The 23,549-nt window shown below is 39.1% G+C and overlaps 1 protein-coding gene across 1 annotated transcript in view; it reads left to right on the plus strand.

The window, feature by feature from the left end:
* gpr107 (G protein-coupled receptor 107) overlaps positions 1–23,549 on the plus strand; it is a 191,091-nt gene that overhangs the window by 62,621 nt on the left and 104,921 nt on the right. Inside the window, exons 11-14 of the mRNA XM_039764256.1 lie at positions 2,623–2,696; positions 5,984–6,101; positions 6,219–6,349; positions 12,832–12,875. Of these exons, the coding sequence (XP_039620190.1) occupies positions 2,623–2,696; positions 5,984–6,101; positions 6,219–6,349; positions 12,832–12,875 (367 nt within the window). The remainder of the gene's footprint in view (positions 1–2,622; positions 2,697–5,983; positions 6,102–6,218; positions 6,350–12,831; positions 12,876–23,549) is intronic.

Here is a 23,549-nt window from a genome sequence, read left to right on the forward strand (position 1 = left end):
TACCTGGACCCTCCAGAATTTGGTTGCACAGGTAGCCCAACTTCTCCAGGATGGCACATCAATACGTGCCATTGCCAGATGGTTTGTTGTGTCTCCCAGCACAGTCTCAAGTAAATGGAGGAGACTGCAGGAGAAAGGCAGTTACTCTAGGAGAGCTGGACAGGGCCGTAGAAGGTCCTTAACCCATCAGCAGTACTGTTATCTGCTTCTTTGGGCAAGGAGGAACAAGATGAGCACTGCCGGAGCCTACAAAATGACCTCCAGCAGGCCACAGGTGTGAATGTCTTTGACTAAACCATCAGAAACAGACTTCATGAGGGTGGCCTGAGGGCCTGATGTCCTCTAGTGGGCCCTGTGCTCACTGTCCGGGACCGTGGAGCTTGATTGGCATTTGCCATAGAATACCAGAATTGGCAGGTCCACCACTGGTGCCTTGTGCTTTTCACAGATGAGAGCAGGTTCACCATGAGCATATGTGGCTAACGTAAAAGGATCTGGACAAGCCATGGAGAGTGTTAGGCTGCCTGTAACATTGTTCAACATTACTGGTTTGGTGGTGGGTCAGTGATGGTCTGGGGAGGCATATCCATGGGAGGGACGCACAGACCTCTACAGGCTAGACAACGGCACCTTGACTGCCATTAGATATCGGGATGAAATCCTCTGACCCATTTTCGGGCCCTGTGCTGGTGCAGTGGCTCCTGGGTTCCTCCTGGTGCACAACAATGGCAAGGAAAATTCAACAAAATGGACTAGCCTACCGAATTATTTTCTCACTTTGATTTATGGGGAGGTTCTTTGAATTCAGCCCTATGTAGGTTGATCATTTTCATTTCCATCAAACAATGTGGCATCCTTTTGTTCCTAACACATTACCCAGTCCATATCAGTAGAGATATCCAGCAGGATTTTTTTCCCATTGAGATCTGATGTGTTTTCAAAATGTTCCCGTAATTTTTTCGAGCAGTTTTATAAGCAAGCAGAATACACATATTAGCAAAATAACAATAATACGACCTGTTTCGTGTTAAGCATCCCATATGTGGCTTCTGTCTTAATAAACCACTTAGTCTTTGGTCCAGTTTGGTTTGGCTTAGCCATTGGATGAAGTGGCAGCCGAGAGAGAGTGAGACTGTTTCTTTGTTACCTTTTCTTTATGTTCAAATGGCTTCCTCAATATACTGGTCGACTACCTGTTTCATTCCAACGACTCAGCTCTTTTTGATTCAGCCCCCATTCCTGCTCGTGCTTTCCTCCATGCTTAGCTGTCAAGAATTTCTGAGATTTTATCTATGTTAGATTTAGTTGTAACAATTGGTATGTAAATTATTTTATTTTTCCAAAGTACATATTTTTATATCTTTATTAAACTGAACGTTTGACCCTGTGTTACATCTTAAGATTCCCTATAATGAGTAAAGTGGATTTGAACAACGGACAGATGTTGCTCTGATTACATTTTAGTTCTTTTTTTTTTTTTTGTGCAATCACATTTTGATTGAACATGTTAACTGGATATAAACATTACAACTTTTTTTTAATAACAGAGAAAGGGAAAACCTGTAAGTAGAGGAGTATGAAGACTCCATATTTGAGGTGGATTGAATTATTTTTAAAACATGATGTCCTATCTAAAGCCCATAAGAAATAAGGGGCTTTTTTCTGGGGGCAAAGACATTCAATCTGCAAGACAAAAATGGGACTAAGGAAAGAGGGTTATAGTATTTTATTTTTTCTCCAGCCGTCTGGAGTTTTTTTTTCTGTCCCCCCTGGCCATTGGACCTTACTCTTATTCTATGTTAATTAATGTTGACTTATTTTGTTTTCTTATTGTGTCTTTTATTTTTCTATTCTTTATTATGTAAAGCACTTTGAGCTACTGTTTGTATGAAAATGTGCTATATAAATAAATGTTGTTGTTGTAGTATTACAAAGCCAAGAGGGGCGATTCCGTTTGGACAGAGGGTTAAGTCCAAGGATACAGTTCAAAGTCAGAAATGAAGAATATTTTACTGATTGACTACTGGATTCTATAAAAAAGACAACCTATGATTTTATTCCAGTTTAGAACTTGAGAGGGGGAATGGAATTAATGCCAGTAATACAGGGCAATATATTTGTTTTAATTGATGAAAGTTTAAATCTGAAATAACAGGTAGAGGATGAACCCTGAGGAGAAGGAGTCTTTGCTGCTTTTCAGAATATGGCAGTAGTTTAGCTCTGTGTAATTTATAAAGAGACAGGCACATCCACACCCACATATCTGTCTCGGTATCCAGAAAATACAAAAGGGGGTGGGGGCAGGGATGTGCAGAGTTGGTAAGAAAAACAGAAAGTGCAAATCCAAAGTTTGTTCTTTTTTTTAATAATACAGTGTTTTATCAATATTGTAATATAGCAGTGTGTAATAGGGCATATTAAAAGGTGTCTTCTTTTTGGAGTGATTTAAAAACACACTGACTGCACAAGTGTTAAAGCTTCAATCCATACTTCCAGTGTTGGGTTTATCCTTACTAGCCTAAGCTTGTTAAATGGTAGACTATGCTTCACTTCACTTCCATTGATTGTTTCCTCATCTCCACTGCCATCTTTGTAATGATGCTTATTCTTTGTCTCTTTTAGATTGATTACTACTACATCTCAAGCCAGGGCTTTCCTATTGAAGGCTGGGCTGTGGTTTACTACATCACCCACTTGTAAGTGTAAATAATTGCAAAACACATGTACTTTAATGAAGAGTTAAAGCCAATCATGTGATCTAAACACTGGAGAATGACTTTAAAGGAATATCTTCATTCTACACAATTTTATGACCAGTTCATTTCTTGGTGGCTTTGCTTGTGTTGCTGCTTTTGCTCTCCTTTTCATTTTCCTGTTTATACATCTAAAATTCCAGATGACTAACAAACAAAATAAAAAAATCAAAATTGCAGACTGGATAGAGACTCTGGCAGACTCTTCAGACTTGAATGGCCTTTCATTCTCAGCCTCCTAAAGAGTAAAGATTTGTTTCTTTGCCAAATAAATACCTAAAACATCTTAGTGTATCCTAGTAGAAGAAGTAAACATTTTATCTTGAGTTATGTGGGAGGAGAATCAATACACCTTCTGCTTTTCTGAGACTTTTCCTGTGGTGCTTGTCATTCTTTGTTTGTCATGTATTGAATTCTATTTTACATAACAAAGTATTGACAATGCCATGTACCTAGCAGTCCTTTTAACAGGGGTCCTTTCAGTTTTTTTGTGTTAGGATACCCAACAGTGCAGTGTGCTCCACATTGCTTTCGAATATAGGCGACCCAAAGTAATTTTCTGAACCCCCCACTGTACTTTTTGTTTTCCTGTAGCTATGTGGCCCAGCACATCTTCAGCTACATCATTACATTTTCTAAAACATCACAATTGTAGCGCTACACTTAACACTGGTCAACAATAACAATGGGCTGGCTTATAGAGATGTGATTTGTCTTCTAACGTAGTTGTACCAGGGCAGCAATCTGTCTGTTATAATCTCTGAGCATGACCAATTAGCTTGTCATAGACTTAAGGAAAAAGGAGAAAGTTGACACTTCCATTTATGAAGCAGATCAGCAGCATATATTTCTTAGTGTCACCGTCACTGATTACCTGAAGCAGGTATCATCAGAAAAGAAAACTAACTGCTTTATTTCCTTACACATCCAAAGAGTGTCTTTATGTCTTCATGTATGCTTATCATCTTTTACAGGTGCACATCCATCGATCTATTTTCTAAGCCAGTTTTTTCCTGAGCAGGGATGCAGTGGAATATACAGTGGATCCGGAAAGTATTCACAGCGCATCACTTTTTCCACATTTTGTTATGTTACAGCCTTATTCCAAAATGGATTAAATTCATTTTTTTCCTCAGAATTCTACACACAACACCCCATAATGACGTGAAAAAAGTTTACTTGAGGTTTTTGCAAATTTATTAAAAATAAAAAAACTGAGAAATCACATGTACATAAAGATTCACAGCCTTTGCTCAATACTTTGTCGATGCACCTTTTGGCAGCAATTACAGCCTCAGGTCTTTTTGAATATGATGCCACAAGCTGGCACACCTATCCTTGGCCAGTTTCGCCCATTGCTTTTTGCAGCACCTCTCAAGCTCCATCAGGTTGGATGGGAAGCGTCGGTGCGCAGCCATTTTAAGATCTCACCAGAGATGTTCAATCGGATTCAAGTCTGGGCTCTGGCTGGGCCACTCAAGGACATTCACAGAGTTGTCCTGAAGCCACTCCTTTGATATCTTGGCTGTGTTTTTAGGGTCGTTGACCTGCTGAAAGATGAACCGTCGCCCCAGTCTGAGGTCAAGAGCGCTCTGGAGCAGGTTTTCATCCAGGATGTCTCTGTACATTGCTGCAGTCATCTTTCCCTTTATCCTGACTAGTCTCCCAGTTCCTGCCGCTGAAAAATATCCCCACAGCATGATGCTGCCACCACCATGCTTCACTGTAGGGATGGTATTGGCCTGGTTTCCTCCAAACGTGACGCCTGGCATTGACACCAAAGAGTTCAATCTTTGTCTCATCAGACCAGAGAATTTTGTTTCTCATGGTCTGAGAGTCCTTCAGGTGCCTTTTGGCAAACTCCAGGCGAGCTGCCATGTGCCTTTTACTAAGGAGTGGCTTCCGTCTGGCCTGATTGGTGGATTGCTGCAGAGATGGTTGTCCTTCTGGAAGGTTCTCCTTTCTCCACAGAGGACCTCTGGAGCTCTGACAGAGTGACCATGGGGTTCTTGGTCACCTCCCTGACTAAGGCCCTTCTCCCCCGATCGCTCAGTTTAGATGGCCGGCCAGCTCTAGGAAGAGTCCTGGTGGTTTCGAACTTCTTCCACTTAGGGATGATGGAGGCCATTGTGCTCATTGGGACCTTCAAAGCAGCAGAAATTTTTCTGTAACCTTCCCCAGTTTGTGCCTCGAGACAATCCTGTCTTGGAGGTCTACAGATAATTCCTTTGACTTCATGCTTGGTCTGTGCTCTGACATGAACTGTCAACTGTGGGACCTTCTATAGACAGGTGTGTGCCTTTCCAAATCACGTCCAATCAACTGAATTTACCACAGGTGGACTCCAATTAAGCTGCAGAAACATCTCAAGGATGATCAGGGGAAACAGGATGCACCTGAGCTCAATTTGGAGCTTCATGGCAAAGGCTGTGAATACTTATGTACATGTGCTTTCTCAATTTTTTATTTTTAATAAATTTGCAAAAATCTCAAGTCAATTTTTTTTCACATTGTCATTATGGGGTGTTGTGTGTAGAATTATGAGAAAAAAAATTTACTTCATTTTGGAATAAGGCTGTAACATAACAAAATGTGGAAAAAGTGATGCGCTGTGAATACTTTCCGGATGCACTGTATAACACATGATGCCTTTAAAAAAAAAGCACACACGATCATTGCATTCTGCACATCCATTTTCCTTCTGCATTCTGCAAATAATACTGGACTGTTAGTGCTTTCATCAGTTGACTTACAGCTTTCATTTACAGGTCAAATGGTTACTCAATAGCCACTCATAACAACAAATCCACGCTTGTTTGTTTTAAATTATGTATTGTTATGTATTGTTTGTGCATAATGGAAATATATTTAATGAAAAAATTGTTAACACGTTCAATACTTATTTCCCCCACTTTGTGTATATGTACACATACAAAGTGGGTGAAATAAGTATTGAACGTGTCAACTATTTTTTCATTAAATATATTTCCAATGAGGCTATTCACATGAAATTCTCAGTGGACATTGGTATTATGTATAACATAATTGCTATTATATATAATTATATAATTTGCATTGTATTACTGTAATTAGTCAGTAGGAAACATGCACAAATTAATTTAATTTACTATATATAAATGAAATCTATACTAAACTTGAACTTGAATATTGACATTACATTTAGGAAGAAATAGAGCTTTGCTAGTTAAAAGAAATGTGTTTTCTTCCAGGCTTAAGGGAGCCCTGCTGTTTATCACTATAGCCCTGATTGGAACAGGCTGGGCTTTTATAAAGCACATCTTATCTGACAAAGACAAGAAGATCTTTATGATTGTCATTCCTCTTCAGGTATTGATTTCTCTTTGTAAGCCACTATTTTGATAATGACCGATTACATTTCGGTTGGGAAGTTAATGTTTTCCAACATTTGTCTGTCTTCCTTCTTTCTTTTCCATTTGTTGATAGGTATTGGCAAATGTTGCTTACATTATTATTGACTCCACTGAAGAAGGCACCACTGAATATGGTCTGTGGAAGGAGATTCTTTTTCTGGTGGATTTACTTTGCTGTGGTGCTATACTCTTCCCTGTTGTCTGGTAAGGCTATATGTATATATGTGCTAAATTGAAAAGGTGCAGTATAACCTCAGTTAAATGCAGGGGTTTTTGGCTTCTTTTGATATTTGTCATCAGTGAAGAAAATTTTGGTTAATCCTTCCACAGCTGTCAAAAAGAGCATCTTGGAATCAATACGGGCTAATTAAGTATGATGAGCATGATGTTTAGACAGAGACACTATGATAAGAACTATATTGGTAAGGCAAAGCCCCAACATATTGTTTTCAGACAAAGATTAATGGTGGATGAGAGCAAACTCTGTAGTCATCTTGCTGCCACTTCACTGTTTAAGAAACGACTAAATGGAATGTTCAGAAAAGTTTTCATCTTACCTTACTGAGCAGATACTGTACTTTATGGCCTCATCTCATTTATAAACTTCTTTTTTTGTTAAACATGAAGTCCACTGTTTAATGAACAATTATATGAGAACTTGATACTTCACATCTCATTAGTTTTGTTTGAAGATGAGAGAAGAGTAAATCTTGAGCAACCTACAGGCAGGTGTTATGCAGATATTCAGGTCAGGTTGGGGATCATGCACTGGTATGCTTTGCCGCACCCCCCACATGACAAAACAGCTCGGGATCCTGCAGACACGCAGTCCAGTCCCCGTCTCTAGAAATTACCATCAGTCTGCTGGATGTTACATGAGCACCCCCTTGACCTAGTCCAGCCACTGGGATCTTCAACGAGCTGGATCACCCTCAGGGAATCATGCCACATGGCCATAGTGCCGTAACTGACGCCTCCCTCACAATGCAGGTAATGTGTCTCATTTGGGACTCCATGAGTAACCATTCATTTGACACAACCTCAAACCTTCAGTACCCAAGGGTTTTCTGAAGAGACACAGTACCAAAAGAGTCCAGTCTTCATGTAACCATGTAGCCAGACAGGCAGCACCAGGACTCTAAATACTTGGACCTTTGTCCTTTTGCAAAAATATCAGGAGCACCACACACCCCTTTCCCAGTGACCTCTCCCTCATGCTCTCCCACTCTGTCTACTGATTTATAGGAAGAGCTACTAGAGACATGAATGTCGCTGCCGAGGTAAGTAAACCTCTTGACAAGGTCGACATTCTCTTCACAGACAGACACACTGCTGATGGCTGTGCCTATGCAGATAATAGGTAAGGTAAGGAGCTGTACCCACCACATGACAAACCAACTCAGGATCCCAGATTAGGACCAGAGTATAGCCATGCAATGGGTGACACCTTAGCACCACACTAGTTCAGATGGAATGGAACAGTGTGAGGTTTTTTTATGGTGGCTGGAGTGCCAATTCTGCCACCAACCCCCAGGTTTGTAAGTTGGAGGGCCTACATGCAGGACTGGATGCAGATTAACGTCATATCCAGGATGGAGCAATTGCAGGTTAAGGGCCTGCAGATAGTGACAATATAAAAAGGGTTTCTTCATATTTTATTGTTTTACTTGGAATCTTCACTTTCTTTAGTCGATGTCCTGTGACAACACACTATTTGTGATATACCATACAATCTCATTCTCAGCATGAAACACTTCAGTCACCTGACAGATATTATTTATCCAGTGTTTCTTGGATTTGTCATTAGTGTAATTGTGGGGCCATTCCTTATAAATTTGTGTACAGAGCTATCATCTTCACTACATAGCCTAATCTTCTTAGCTGTGTCTCCTCTTGATCTGGATCTTCAGAAGCTAGACTCTTGAGTTTAGTCTTCTTACTCTATTGGCATCTTGCATTGTCATAAAGAGTAAACCAGCAGCCCTGCAAAGGACCCCTGTGTCAGTTGCTTATACTTGCAATCTCATTCTTCTGTTCATTAGTTTATGATCATAGTTGAGAATAAGGATTCAGTTTAAAGCTTTGTCTGATGACTTAGGTTTCACTTTAGCATTACAGTCCTGTATACTGTGGCTGTGCACAAACATATAAGTCAATATCTTATTATGCTGATGTCAAACAAAGTACACAGAGGGCAACTGGCCAGGTTTAATCTCTCCAAACTGTGTAAATGTCTTCCACTTAGACTCTTAAGACAACCTTAGTTTGTGTTGAGTTTTTTTTTTTTTTTCTTCAAACGGGGTGTTTTTTCTTAATCAAACCACTAAAAATTAGATCTGTGAGAGACAAGTACAGTGATGGGTAGGTTCTTTTCTCTTTCACATTTGTCATACATTTCTCAGTGGCCCTCCAGATTAGCACTCTCACTGCCTGAGTACCAAGTTTTGTAGGACACCAGATTCTTGTCTGATAATGCAGTTTGCTTACATTTTATCCATTTCTTTATAATAGAGCTCGCTGTATTTTGTGAGGCTATCAGTGACTTTCTTACCTTATTTCTGAACCTTTCAAGTTGCTTATGTCAGATTTGCTTCGACTGTTCTTTCGTCTGCATAATGTAGTCTTTATTACTAGCGACTATCCAGGAGACAGGTGTGTTTAAGCCATCCTCTTGGGGAATGGCCTCATTTCACACACAGGCGCTTCATTCATCTAATGGACTGACTGTGAAAAGAGCTGTTTTACAGCCTATTTAGGTGTGTAATGGTAATGAGGGTGGAATTAGTCATTTTCTATTAATTTTTAAATTATTCATGTATACAAGCATCATTAATATTATTATACTTTTTTTTTCATCTTTGACCCTTAAAGAGTTTTGATTAATGGAAAAGTTAAACACTTGGGCAGCTGGGGTGCAGTGGAGCAGCAGAAAGCAGACATTTTCATGAGCAAATTTCTAAGTAACACATAAGCAATAACAGCCTTAAAATACACTTATGATTTTTTTACATTTTTTTTCTGTGCCCTGCTAAAGAACATCACTTTTCTGTTTAATTCTCCCTTTGCCTTCCTGGATCAGTTAAATGTTCTTAATCTGCAGAACAAGCAGGGCAGAAAAGGCAGATGAGAAGTCAGGAGTGAATTCTGTTGACTGATCGAATAATCTGAAGCAATGCTGCTACCTACTCCTTCCATGGTAGCCTCTAGCACATCACAACAATGAATTAAGTCGACTTATAAAATGTTAAATTAAAGACAAGCACACTGTATGTGCTGTACGTGTATGAATATGTTCAAGACAAAAACATATGCTGGATTTATTTAGATGTCATCAAAGGATGTATTTTGGGAATTGTAAGGAAGTTCTGCTACTTAGGTGAAATGTTGAGTACAGACAGAGGCGCAGGAGCAACAGCGATAGTTAAAGTAATAGGTTTATGAAACAAATACCAGAAGCTGACCACCATTCTCAGTTATAAAAGGAGCCTCTCTGGCACTGAAGGTGGAACCTTAATACTAGAATTACCAAAGCCTATGAAAAAACTTGTAAATCCGGCCCACCTTAAAACCCTTCCCACCTCTAAGTCAGCGTCTTTTGTCTTGTAAATGTGCCAATCAAGACAAGCTGCAAACAGCCTACTATTCCATCCCCCCAGTGCTGCAGAACAGGCACAAAGTTCTCCCAGTTCCAGCCTTGTTTATCTGGAAGTGAAGTGCTGGAGTTTTAGAATGGAAATAGATTGTTATTTGGAACACGTGCATTTCATGTGTGTTCCATTTCTACAATAATCTGTGTAAGCACTTCGTTAAAACAAACGTTTTTCATATTTTATTAATGACAAAATGTAGACATAAACTATATAATGTGTGAAGCCTGAAGTCCAAAGATCAAAAAAACACTTTCACAAAAGGTTCGAGGATAATACAACAGCTTCTGTGGCACAGCGGTAAGAATTGCTGACTTGTAATCAAGAGTCCCCCAGTTCGATCCTGACTGCTTTGTATATATTTAATGTTTTGAGTAGTGAGCTGCTCTTATTGTTAATATTATAAAATAAAAACATACATTTGATTTCCGTCTGCAATAGCTGGTTTTAAATTTATACTACTTGTAAAAGTTAGCATTTTTTTTCACTTTTATTCTCTCAGTCGCGATTACGATACGTACTACCCCCAATCCCCTCCACTAAGGGATCTGACGCTATTAGTTTTTATTTGAAACTGGGAATAACTGTAGATGTGAGTGGTGTTTTAAAACAATGGAACTGGACATTCTCTGATGTGGATGGATAAAAGCTGACACACAAACGCTGGTGAATCTCCCTTATTCGTATCTCACTGTCTCTTGATTTTTTTTTTTTTTATTCAGTTTTATTGAGTGTTCCTGCTTACGTTGAATTAGTATGCATCTTATAGTCCATGATGTCAAAGCAGCACTGACAAAAAAAAACTGAGACATACAGTAGTTATATATGATATTTGGAGTTATTAATTTTATGACCTGTGTAGTACATTTCGGAAAACATTGTGGCACGGATGCAACATTATTCATATTATTCATAATAATTTGCATACAATTTTGCAGTTGTAATCCGTGACCGCGTTTTTTTTTTTTCTTCGATCTTGCCCAGTCTCCACATTTTGGTTCATGGTGCTGTTTCTTTTGTACTCCAGGACATGCAGAGGAAAGAATAGTACAGAGAGGTAAGTCCCGTGCTAGATGCAATCATCAAATTCAAATGTTAACAGTTCCCACACACCCAAGGACCGTCCCTTCTACAATTACGACATGTGTACCTGTTGCAATGTACACACTTCTTTCTATGCTGTGGTTTCTATTACATTGAAGGGGCGCCTGACACTGACTCAGTTTGTTTTCCTGGGCGAAGCGGCTGTATTGGAACAGAAGCTTGTTGATGTTGCATCCTCCTTTTCTTTTTCCATCGCCTTCTCTTGTAAGAAGCGATGACGAAGTTCCTCTGCCAGGTGAGCCATGAACACTCTTCTTTTCTTAGTGAACCAGGTACATGCCTGGCACAGTACATGTGTGTTGATTGCCGGCAAGTCAAGCGTGTTGTAGCACAAGCAACCGGCCACCTGCATGTTCCTGCTCGCACTGAATAAGCTCACGCCTTCTGGTGCATGATGTCAGCGCAACACCAGGAACAAAAAGAAACTTCAGGTATTGGTAATTCTAGTGTAAAGCACAGCTGGAAAGAAAAGAATGAACAGATAAAGTGCAGAGTGTGACAGACGTGAGGAGAAGATGAATGTTGAGTTAAGAGAAGAGCCTGGTGTGGAAATGATGCAAATAAAAACAGACTAAGGTGGTGTGAGCATGAACTAGTTCAAAAGAGTGCGTTCATTGAACAAGCCCCTTTTTCTGAGAATGGTGAACTTAACGTAAGTGAAGAACTTGAATGTGAGCGAGTTCAGTATTATGTGACATTCTAGATCTGGTTTAGATCCAGATTAAATGAATATGGTTTTCAGGTAAGCACAGATAGTGGATTTTTTAGTGGATATTTATTTTGTATGAATTTTTTGTCATTTATTTGTATTCGGGAAAAAATAACGTAAGATCAAATAGGCACTCTCAATGTCTGTCTGCTTGTGCTTAAGCTGCATCCCCGCTGACACGAGCACACGGTGAAACTCCACTTTCACTTTTAGAAAAAAGTGAGGCCACTTTATATTTTTCCCCGTTGGACATGCAATATGTGATGTGAATTTTAACTGGTAGCGTTTGTGTCACATTGTTGGAAATAGAGTGGTAATTTATAAGTATGCTTGTATCTATTTAATTTATTTTTTGACAAGGAGGATATTAGCATATATGTTTCTACGTGTTTGTTGCTGGGTATAACTCAGTAAAGTGTATTTAAACAAAAGAAGTCTTCATAATTATTGTATTTTATTCAAGAAGGTCACAGTAATAACCTAATGTAAGGCATGCAAAACTGAAAAAAGTAAACTCATGGGTCATTTATTCTCACTCCTTAAAAAATACAAAATGAACTGAACATGAACTAGTTCAAAATTGAAATGGTGAACTGTGAACGTGAATTTATTTATTTTATTCTGTGTGAACTGAACTTTGAACAAGTTGAACTTGTGCAACACTGGATCGAAAGGCACTGGATGATTGGGTGAAGAGGTGCATCAAGATGGAGGTGGAATGGACTAGGCCAATAGGGAGGCCAAGGAAGATGTGGTTGAAGTTTGTGTCAGATGATACAAAAAGAATGGGTCTAACCCCAAAGGATGGCCAGGGTAGTAAGATGTGGAGGAAAAATATTTGGGTGGCAACTGGGGAAATCTGGAAAATGACTGGCAAACCAGTAATGATGGTCTGGATTTATCAAGGTTTTCCTTATTTTATACATCTGTCAATATAGTCTTGTATGAGATTCTCATTTAAGAAGTTATTTAAAACAAAGTTTAATTGATCTGATTGCTATAAATTAACTGTTTAGTACAGGGTGGCTTTGACATGCGTTTTTTGAAGGACACTTTATTAAACTTTGCTTAGACATTCTAATTTGTAGAGGAAAATGCATATATTTTTAGTGTCATTATTGAATGTAACCATTGGAAACATAATGTATTGTAATAAAATTAATAGAAATGACTGTTTCTAACTCTTAAAGTACATTTTTAATTTTTCTTACCAATTTTATCTTCAGGTCAATAAGGCACTTGCAGGAAGCATCAGCAACCAATGGAAAAGGTACATTAAATATTTTTTATTGTATTCATTATTTTTCATTGGCAGTGCTTGACGTAAACTATATCACTTTTTATGTTGTGTTTTGCTGTATAAAGCAAGAAGGGGTGTAGTTAGGCAAAGTTTTTCCTGACTTTTACTGATAGATTTGCTTCTCCCTTTAAGTATAAACCTGCTTAATAATTTAATATACATTGTTCATTTTCACCAATGTAAACTTCAAAACTGGAAAAGTAACTGTATTATATTCCATTACAAGTCCATACTTTCTTTTCCAACATACACTGGCTTTCTTTGGTTTCAATGAAATTACGTAACGTACCCTTTACAGTAGCATTCTGAATGGGATACACTTTGTATTTTGGTGCCTAGGTAAATAATACTATGAAAATTCGGGTAGCACCACCTGTATTAAATTATCCGTCTTGTTTTTAATTGGATTACTTTTTTTCTGGGGAGAAATACAAGGTAAAGAAATTGAGTCACTTTTGGCTTAAGAACTATGGTGTGAACCTTTATATTTGGTAGGGAGGCTAAACTAGAGAGACCTTGTAATTAGGATGTTGCTGGGTTGAACTGTGCTTTCTAAAACAACACTTCCTACCATTTAAAAAGTAAAAGTACAATAGATAATACATGTGTGTATGTATATAGTATATATGCATTTGCATACTGTGTGTGTCTGTGTATTTATTTTATTTGGCTTCAACTCCTTCTTCATACAATTAACAGCCAAAATGTAAATTGTCTCCTTCCACCTTTTGTTTTTTTTTTTTTAATCTTTTATCAAATATAATATTCCATACAATCAAGTCGAAACTTAACAAAACTAAATTCAAGTCAACCCCCACCCATGAGAAAGAAAGGAAGGCCAACAGCCAGAGTAAAACTATTGAGAGTAGTAAAGTAAGAAAGAAGTCCTTTCCTCCAATATAAAAGCTTTCTTTTAACTCCAACCCAGAGACTGCTTCCCGTGTCATGCCCAGGTTGTCCGGCGGGTTTCTGTGCTCTGCAGAACCAAGGGAAGTCCTTCCTCTGTAGCACTCTCTGGCTGTATAGACCCCGATAGGGCTGCGTTTCCAGACACCACCTCCCTTACCTCCCTGTGGATGTCTTAATCTGGTTCAGAAACAGTGCCACCTGTCATTTGGGAGAATAAACTGCTCCTGGTATGCCTGTCCGCACAGTTCATCCATTATGGCCTCCTTGCTGGGCAAGAATCTCTCTCTCTCTCTCTCTCTCTTTATTTATTTATTTATTTATTATGTATTATATATATATATATATATATATATATATATATATACTCGGCAAAAAAAGAAGCGTCCTCTGACTTTCAACTGTTTTTACTTTCAGTAAACTTAATATGTAAATATTTGTATGAACACTAAAAGAGTCAACGCCATAAGACATAAACTAAAAATGTTTCACAATGTGTCCCTGAATGAAGGGAGGCTCAAAATCAAAAGTACCAGTCAGTATCTGGTGTGGCCACCAGCTGCTTGAAGTACTGCAGTGCATCTCCTCCTCGTGGACTGGACCAGATTTGTCAGTTCTTGCTGTGAGATGTTACCCCACTCTTCCACCAAGGCACCTGCAAGTTCCTGGACATTTCTGGGAGGAATGGCCCTAGCCATCGATCCAAATCGATCCCGCTGCAGGGTACAGGCCTCGGTGTAACGCTCATTCCTTCGACGATAAACACAAATCCGTCCATCACCCCTGGTGAGACAAAACCGTGACTCATCAGTGAAGAGCACTTTTTGCCACTCCTGTCTGGTGCAGCGAAGGTGGGTTTGTGCCCATAGGCGGCGTTGTTGCTGGTGATGTCTGGTAAGGACCTGCCTTACAACAGGACTACAAGCCCTCAGTCCACCCTCTCTCAGCCTATTGCGGACAGTCTGAGCACTGATGGAGGGATTGTGTGTTCCTGGTGTGACTCGGGCAGTTGTTGTAGCCATCCTGTACCTGTCACGCAGGTGTGATATTCGGATGTACCGATCCTGTGCAGGTGTTGTTACACATGGTCTTCCACTGCGAAGATGATCAGCTGTCCTTCCTGTCTCCCTGTAGCGCTGTCTTAGGCGTCTCACAGTGCGGACATGGCAATTTATTGCCCTAGCCACATCAGCAGTCCTCATGCCTCCCTGCAGCATGCCTAATGCACGTTCACGCAGATGAGCAGGGACCCTGGGCATCTTTCTTTGGGTGTTTTTCACAGTCGGTAGACAAGTCTCTTTAGTGTCCTGCGTTATTAGAACTGTGACCTTAAATTAACGACCATTCCACAGGTGCATGTTAATTAATTGATTATGGTTAATTGAACATGCATGGAAAACATGGTTTAAACCCTTTACAATGAAGATCTGTAAAGTTATTTGGATTTTTAAAACATTATTGTTGAAAAACACAGTCCTGAAAAAGGGACGTTTCTATATATATATATATTGTGTAACAAGCCCCAGACACAGACAGGCGGACATGTTGAACGCACCATCACACCTTTATTTACAACTATTTTTTACAACTAAAGTGCACACACAAACCCCCAAGACTCCTCCAAAGTCCATGCCTCACACTCAAATGCCTCACTCTTCAGGCCGCCACCACTCTTCTCATTCAAGCTCTGTCCTTCTCCTCACCCGACTCCAGCTCTTAATGAAGGGAGGCGGCCCCTTTTATAGTCACCCGGATATGTTGCAGGTGCTTCCCAGCAATCTTCCACCGGCTCTCCCCCATGTGGTGGAAGTGCTGGCTGCGTACCCGGAAGCACTCCGGATGTCCCCGATCCTCTTCCAAAAACACTTCCGGGTGTGGTGGAAGTGCTGAGGTCCAGGGCTCTGTAGGCATTGGGGTGCCCGCTGGCGGTGACCACGGGCCCCTACAGGGTTAAGTCTTCCAAGCTCTGCACCCGTGGTCCCCAAAGCCACCAGGGTGGTCACCCCCTCGTGATGTGGAGGAGGTGCAAGCCCTCCTCCGGTCCTATTGGGCATCCCGGCTGGGTAGCAGCCCTAGCCACTCGCCACTAATATATATATATGTATGTATGTATGTGTGTGTGTGTGTGTGTGTGTGTGTGTGTGTGTGTGTGTGTGTGTGTGTGTGTGTGTGTGTGTGTGTGTGTGTGTGTGTGTGTGTGTGTGTGTGTGTGTTAAGAATGCATATAAAATATGAGTAGGTGTATGATTTGAAAAGAAACCAATCTTTTTTGTCTTTTACTGTAAACTGTTTCAATTTAATGCTCTAGTCTAAAGGTCTGGAAAAGTAAGATTTAAACGGAGTTGTAAAATGCTTAAGGCTTTAGCAAAAATGCAGCTGAGCTGTTTCCATAATTACCTTTTTTTATATTTAAATGAGTTGCCACATTTATTCTACTTGTGGAGTGCTAGGCTCGTATATCTGACATATGCATGGTTGCAGTATTGTCTTCACTGATAATTTTTAAAATGTTTGGCCATTTTAATTGAAGCTTGTTACAGTTTCTAACAGTTTGCTTTAAAAATGTTATCTGAGGAATTATCATAAAAGCGAGAGACTTTATTTAATTCCATTTCCAATGTATTAGATTAAAAATGTATGAATGTCATTTAACCTAATGGAGCAAAGCTTGCTGAAGATTTGAAAGCAATGCATGAGGGACTGAAAAAGTATCAGGAGATTCAGGCTCATTATCAAAACATGACGGGTTTCCAGACGCCTGGGGAAAATGGGAGGAGGGGTCACTTTGTCATTCTTTTTTATGATGCGTCTCGATGTGTATGAGAGATGCTTACCAAGTCTTCAGTTCCCTTGAGAGTTGTATGTCAGGTAATATACTTCTAGAGGCAGTTATTGCTGACTGCAATTTAGCTAGCTGCCAGAAATGGACAAATCTAGGCCATGTTCTATAAAAAGACACTATTACACCAGAAAAAGCTTTCTCAACCTAGTGGTATGTCCATTATATTCTCCAGATGCTATTAGAATGACTTATTCATTGTTGTGTGGAGTTTTATTTTTTGGTGGGGTCCTAATTATAAGAGAGAGCAATAGGGAGTTGTGGGTTATTTCAAATTGTTTAATTTTCCATCTTAGCCGCTCGCTCAGTATGAAACCTAAAAAGTGTGCCCACTTTGGCTGCCATTACCGAATCTTTCAATGACTGGTGTATTTCATTGTGCCTTGTATGCCCAGTCATTTAGCAAGATTTTTTTCCCAAATCTGTTTTTTCAGTTTATTATAGTAGTTTATTAAATGATAGGCTAAAGGGTTGTAAACTGGATCCTCATTACTAACATTGAGCTTCCAGACATATTGGTTTGTGTGCTCACATTGTACAGGACTGAACATTCTAACACCTGATTTATCCAGTTCAAGATAATGGGGGACTGGAGCACTGGATACAAGGCAGGAACCATAAATATATGAAGCAGCTTACCATGGCAGTGTTTCCTGTGGTCTTGTAGTAGCATTGTGGTCACATTTATAAATGAATAAACAAAGAGTAAATACTGTAGAGGTGCGTGAATAAACAAGTTTAGGTATTGAATTGTTTTTATTGGAAGGTATCATTGATGCACCGAGGACAAGTATCAAGATATTTTTTCTTTTTGTCGCCACATAAAGAACTACTTACTCTTTGACTGCCCTGCCATTTCACATGATCGACAACTACAGTGCTTTTTCAGCAGTTTGTGAAACTGTATGTTTGAGTTGACCTTCTGCCTTTTGAAGCATTTTGGGTATGCACAAATATAAGAGGCACTTTACACCTGATGATAATGTTTTCACTCACTTTTCTTTAACTTTTCATTTAAAATTATACACCTCTCCCAGACCACGTTCTGCAATTAAGGTATCATGGGAAATGCCATGGTAGCCAGTAAACGAACTATCACTGAACAAGATCTCATACCAGTATATGATGCAGTGGTTTGGGCCTGCAGTTCAGAAACCTCATTTGTGTGTCTTATCGTTGTTGTGCCCAAGAGGATTTTCCATTAATGGTCTGCACAACAATATCTTCACAAAAATACATGTGTTTGGGACACTTTTAGCATAGAACTGGATATGATAGCCTCTAGAAGAGCATGAATATTTTTCTCTGCCATCACCAAACAATGTGGAGTGAGTAATAGATAAAAAAAAAAATTTGGGCAGACTATTCCCTAATAGCCCTACTACAAACATAAGGTCTCGTCTCACATGGAATCACCTAAAGCTAAATTTTGGTGATGTACCAATGCAAGTTAACTTCTAAAATACAAAGCCAAAAGGTGTGTTTGTCTGGTACACATGTGCACATTGTTCAACCTGTCTCCACTGAATTTGGCTCAGATTCACCATTTGTACAGGGAAAGATTGTAGATGATGTTTTGCTCTATAATTCTTCCCTCAGGGAACTTTATTTAATAACTGTTGTAGCCACCAGGAGGTGCCATTGAGCTCCAAATCTCAGACACAGTAATACCCAACATGAGTCTGGATTCAAATAAATAGTTTTTATTATTCCACCTCACCTCTCCAGTAATCACCTGCGCAAAAGAACAGTAATCAAAATGCAAAATGCTGTTGTTTCTTCCTCCTTCCGTCCTCCCAAGAGTGTTGCCCACCTCCTCCTGACTCTGACTCTCTGATGTGAGGTAACGAGCTCCTTTTCAAGCCAGACCCAGGAATGGTTCTGGTATCACAGCATGTCCCCTTGGAAGCAATTCTGGGTCATATTGAAAACAAGGGGGTCTTGCCCCAACAGCACCCTCTACTGGCACCCAGGTACCCCGACAGGGTTACCGTTCTGGACTCCAACTCCCAAGCACCCCTGTGGGTGTCCAAATTGGCATGCCACCAAAAGGCTATTGTCACCTGCCCTAAGGGAGATGAAACTGCTCCTGGCCTCCAGCTTTGGCAGGTGCATCAATTATATTACTCCGGCCAGGCACTAAGCCGTTTCCTCGTGTAGCTGTCAACCTCGTCTGTCCTTCTATTCTGGCCTCCCGTCTGGGCAAGAATTTATCCCCCATCTGGGCCGGGATGCCCGGATATCCGTCCACTTGGGTACTTGCACTGCATTTGTGCTTTATCAGGAAGGCATTCCTAGGTGCTTTATTGGTACAGGTATGAAAAGTTATTGTCCTTGTACTCAACAATTGTTGCGTATCATTGAAAGCTTGAGACTGGTTAAGCCTAATTTTGAAAGCTTTTGTGTAGTGCACTCCATCCCTAGGCAATCTGATAATAAAACAGTAATGTTTATTTATATATACCACATTTTTATGCATTAAGTGCTTTACAATTAGTAAAATGAAAGTTATAGAAAAGATGAAGTGGAAGAACCCCTGTTTTGTTATTCTACATATAATGGTTAAAATGGTAAAAGTCAGAGTTAGACTTGATAGCATATGCTACAATTAGATGACAAGACAGATGAGGAAAAGAAAATAAACTTGTTGGGGCTCCAAGGTCCAGTCACTGTCCAGCTCCATGTGAGCATCCTGCAATCCTTAAATGTGTTAATGTAATTCAATATTAGATACATATGATGAACACTCCTGGAACTGGGGTGTCACACTGAGATTCTGGGAAGTCCAAGTGGTTGCAGGTTTTCGCAAAGCCAGTTACAGCTTCTAAAGGAACAGACATATTCCATCCTAATTTAATTAACTTGCCTTTTAAGATCTAAAACCTTTTTATATATATATATATATATATATATATATATATATATATAAGCAGTTGTCTAATAATGGGATATAAAGGAAGACAAGTTACCAATTTAACTCAAAGCTCTCAAACAGTCCTGGATGGCCACTTTTTTTACTGTAACCAATTTTCTAATTAGAAGCAATATCTTGTTAATAAAACATGTTGTTTAAAGCTATGATTTTTTTTTAGTATTTTAATTTGCCACACCAAGCATTTTGAAAACTTTTTTTTAGATAGCATCACCAAAGGTGTAGTATACTAGAGCAGATAAAAATTATCAGATGTTCTTTTTTTCTGTTCAAAAATTGTACTAAGGCAAGTATTATACATGATTAGTAGTTGAGAAGTCTAGTCAATAATAGAAATAGCATCCTTATTTAAAAATGGGATTAGCTAAGGGAGCAGAAGATTGTATAAGGAACAGACAAGTTCAAATGGAGTCGGAGTAAATATGTTCCTTTGCGGCTAACTGGTTACTAATGGAAAGAATGGCTGGAACAAAAACCTGCAATGATTCCGGCCCTCCAGGATCTCAGTTTGACACTCCTGTCCTAGAGCATTCGATTCTATATGGATTATCACAGCAGTAGTATCCTACAGTTTTTTCAACATTAAAATCAGCTGCATAGCATAATTACTTAAATTCGTTTTTAACAAAGCTTAGTTCCTTGTTTAGAGTCACACACTGAAATGGCATTGAACGGGTTTGAAGTCCTGTCAGTTAGCTAGTTGGTATCACTAACTGTAGAGATTTTACTTTAAAACGAAAATATATATTTGTAGTTCTCATTTGTGCTTTTGTATTAAAAGATTGGTATGTTTTTATAATTTTTTTTTTTTTAGATACACGTTTTCACTTAAGACACACTGTGCTGATTAAACAGTGCATCACCCATAAGTTCTATAATGGTACTTGGCTTGCTTACAGCAAGAATGTTTTTCATAAACAGAGCTGAGTATTGGCGTAGGACGTTTTGTACACCACTAATCAGAATATCTCACATCTGCTGTCACGAGCTTGAGGTTCTAAAACTTCTCGGTTTTACTGAGTACTGCCACTGCTTGTTATGCAAGTTTGTTTGTGTAGTAACACATAGCATCACGTTGTCAGGCTAGAAGCAATCAAGCTGCTTCAGGTAAATGATAAACAGAAATTCAATTTCCAAACTTAATTCCTTCATGTGACATTTCAGCAGGGACTCTTCTGTCTTTTTCATATGTAAAAATATGTAAGCTGAATTTTTCAAGTGATGCTGTAGATTTAAAAAAAAAAAAAAAAGATAACAAATGATAAAGACCATCCAGCACATAATCATAGGGGGTCCTCCTAAAAATACACACAATCCTTCCTTGCTGTCAAACTGCCATCCAGCATCTTCTCCACAGAAACATTTGCTCTGTTACTTTACCTTCTGATAAGGAGAACAAGGTGGCAGCACAAAAATATATGTATCTGTCACTCTGAAAGAGTTAGATCTTTAGTGTAATTCATGTCTACTTGGAGATGGCAGTGTTTTTAAGGTATTGAGCCGCCCACATGCCTGTGCAGCTGCCTCTAAAGTACTGGCGCCATATGAGCATGGGAAATGTTAAGCAGTCATTAGTTTATATTGTCAAGATCTGTTTATGTTAATCAGTTTGAAATTGATCTATTTTACTGTATGTTTATCCTAGTCTGAATGTTTGTGTGGATACATCAGGTAATTTGCAAAATTTCTCATTTATATTTTAGCATTAAGCTTGTTGTGGTGTTCCATGCCTGTGCTTAGTGAATTGTCATTAAGTAGATTAAATTAATAAACATTCTAGACTGTCCCAACTCACACCAGCCCTCCTACAGTAGTTATCAGTATAAATAATTTCAGCATCTTTAATTTTTTGTGACAGGTATAAAAGTGGTACAGTGTTTAATATGGCTGCCTCACATCTCCTCTGCTCACAAACTTCTTGTGTGGGCTTTCCACATTTTCCTCTCATCAATTTCACATATTTTGGTTTTCCTTTGCTCGTATTGAGAAGTATCTTAGGTTAATTGGGAATTCTAAATTGGCCGTGTGTGTGTGTGTGTGTGTGTGTGTGTGTGTGTGTGTGTGTGTGTTTGGAGTGGTGTCTCATATAGAGGTGATTTCTGTCAGGCTGTCAGTCTTGTTATGATTGGCTCAGGCCTTCCACAATGCTGGAATGGTATTAAAAGGGTTGGATAAAGTTATTTTATGTTTAAAAAATGGAGCAGGAACCTTTATAGATTTACCTAAGACTTGGAAGTTGCATGAGATCTAACATATTAAGTATGAAATAGAAGCTTATGTTTAGTGAAAGCTAAAATGAAAGTGAATGCTTTGCACTTCTAAGCAGTGTTAACTGTGTCCGTCTACATTATGCCAATGGCTGTTCCATGATTGCTGAGCTCTTCTTTTGAAGGACGCTCTTTCTTTAGTTTTTAAGGCTGTGAATCTTTTCCTGGTCAGCTGTGTAATGTTAATCAGTACCAGCAGTTGTGTGACTAAAGTTGCCAAAGGCATCACGAAACATTTCCCATGGGTAAAAAGACAGGCCTCAACTGATGTCGATAGAACATGAAATAAAAGTGAAAGTGAATCCTGTTATCAGCATAAAGCTAAATTAAACATGAATGAACTGTTTTGCCAATATATTGTTCATTCTCACCATTTGATGTAAATGTGTTATGTTTAGGGCATCAAAGTGAGGCACTCAACCATTACAAGCTATAAGAATACATTTTAAAGAAGCAAGATGAGGTCCTTCAGAAGCAGATAACAAAGATGGTAGCCTATGAAAGTGATTTTAAGGAAAGGAGGGTAATTGAATTTGTTACATTTGTGACCCTCTAATCTTCATCTTTTTTGCTAAAGTACAGAATGAAGGTCACTTTAAGCGAATTTTTTAGGTGTTCACATAAAATGCAAAAAGCACCTATTGTTGTACCAATTGTTGTCCTGTCTGTCTGCCTATCCACGTGAAATAACCCAACTCATAGTAGACCAATTTGTTGAAATGTGGTACATTTATTCTACAAGGAATTTTGTTGTGAAAGTTCCATTATTTGTTCTCTATGCTGTATACTTTTCTTGAAGTTTGAACAGCTCCCGTTTTAAAGTCAGTGGCAAATATTTGAGATTGTCAATATTAAAACAGAGAAAATTCTATACAAGTGATTAATTTACCTTAAGAGAGGTTATTTCAACTTGCAAATTTTGCATAGTTTCCTTTTTTTATTAGTTCAGTAGCTGCTCCTGACAATAAAACAGATGCCCAACACAGGTCAGTGAAACATCAGCAGAATCGTCCATACAAACCCACCATCACAGCAGCATTTTGTATGGACCTCGGTAATACCAACTCACCTTTGCTGCTGCCGATGTCCTAAAAGGTAAATTTAAATGATCTTCATAAACGTAAAAGTGAAAAATGCAAGCAAGAAATGTAAAAAGGTCACTTAAATTCTCTCTAAGGAGGTCCCTAAGCATTGCTCATTAAGTTGTTATTCATAACGTGGCCAGAGTTGTTGAAGGTGAGCCACTGAACGCAACACTATCTGCCCACGGCTAAGATTTTCATTTAGTGCATATGTAAAAGTGGCAGCTTATAATTCCTTTGTTATGTTTTTGTAGCATATCTCGGAGTTAATGTGCTTGAAAGAATGAAGGCTTAAACCCTGAGCAGTTCCAAGTCGGTGAAAATTTGGGCCTCATTACGGCTTATTTAGGGTGAGAGTGAATATGGCCGGTGTGTATGCAGGAGGGACTGAGGAGAATGTGCTGCTGTGGAGGAAAAAGCCACGTCACAGTCTAAGCAGAGAAAGAACCGACATTTTTTAATCCCAGCATTGTGAGTTTGCGTTCCTACTTCTGCTGTCTCAAAATGGACAGCTTGAGTTAGCATCATCCCTGAGCAATTCCTCATCCGTGACACACGAACTAAAAAACATACTCAACATTTATGTTACACTAAACCGTGAGGTTGTTTTATCTGCAC

This window comes from Polypterus senegalus, chromosome 9 (genome assembly GCF_016835505.1).
Source record: "Polypterus senegalus isolate Bchr_013 chromosome 9, ASM1683550v1, whole genome shotgun sequence".
NCBI classification, from domain to species: domain Eukaryota; kingdom Metazoa; phylum Chordata; class Cladistia; order Polypteriformes; family Polypteridae; genus Polypterus; species Polypterus senegalus.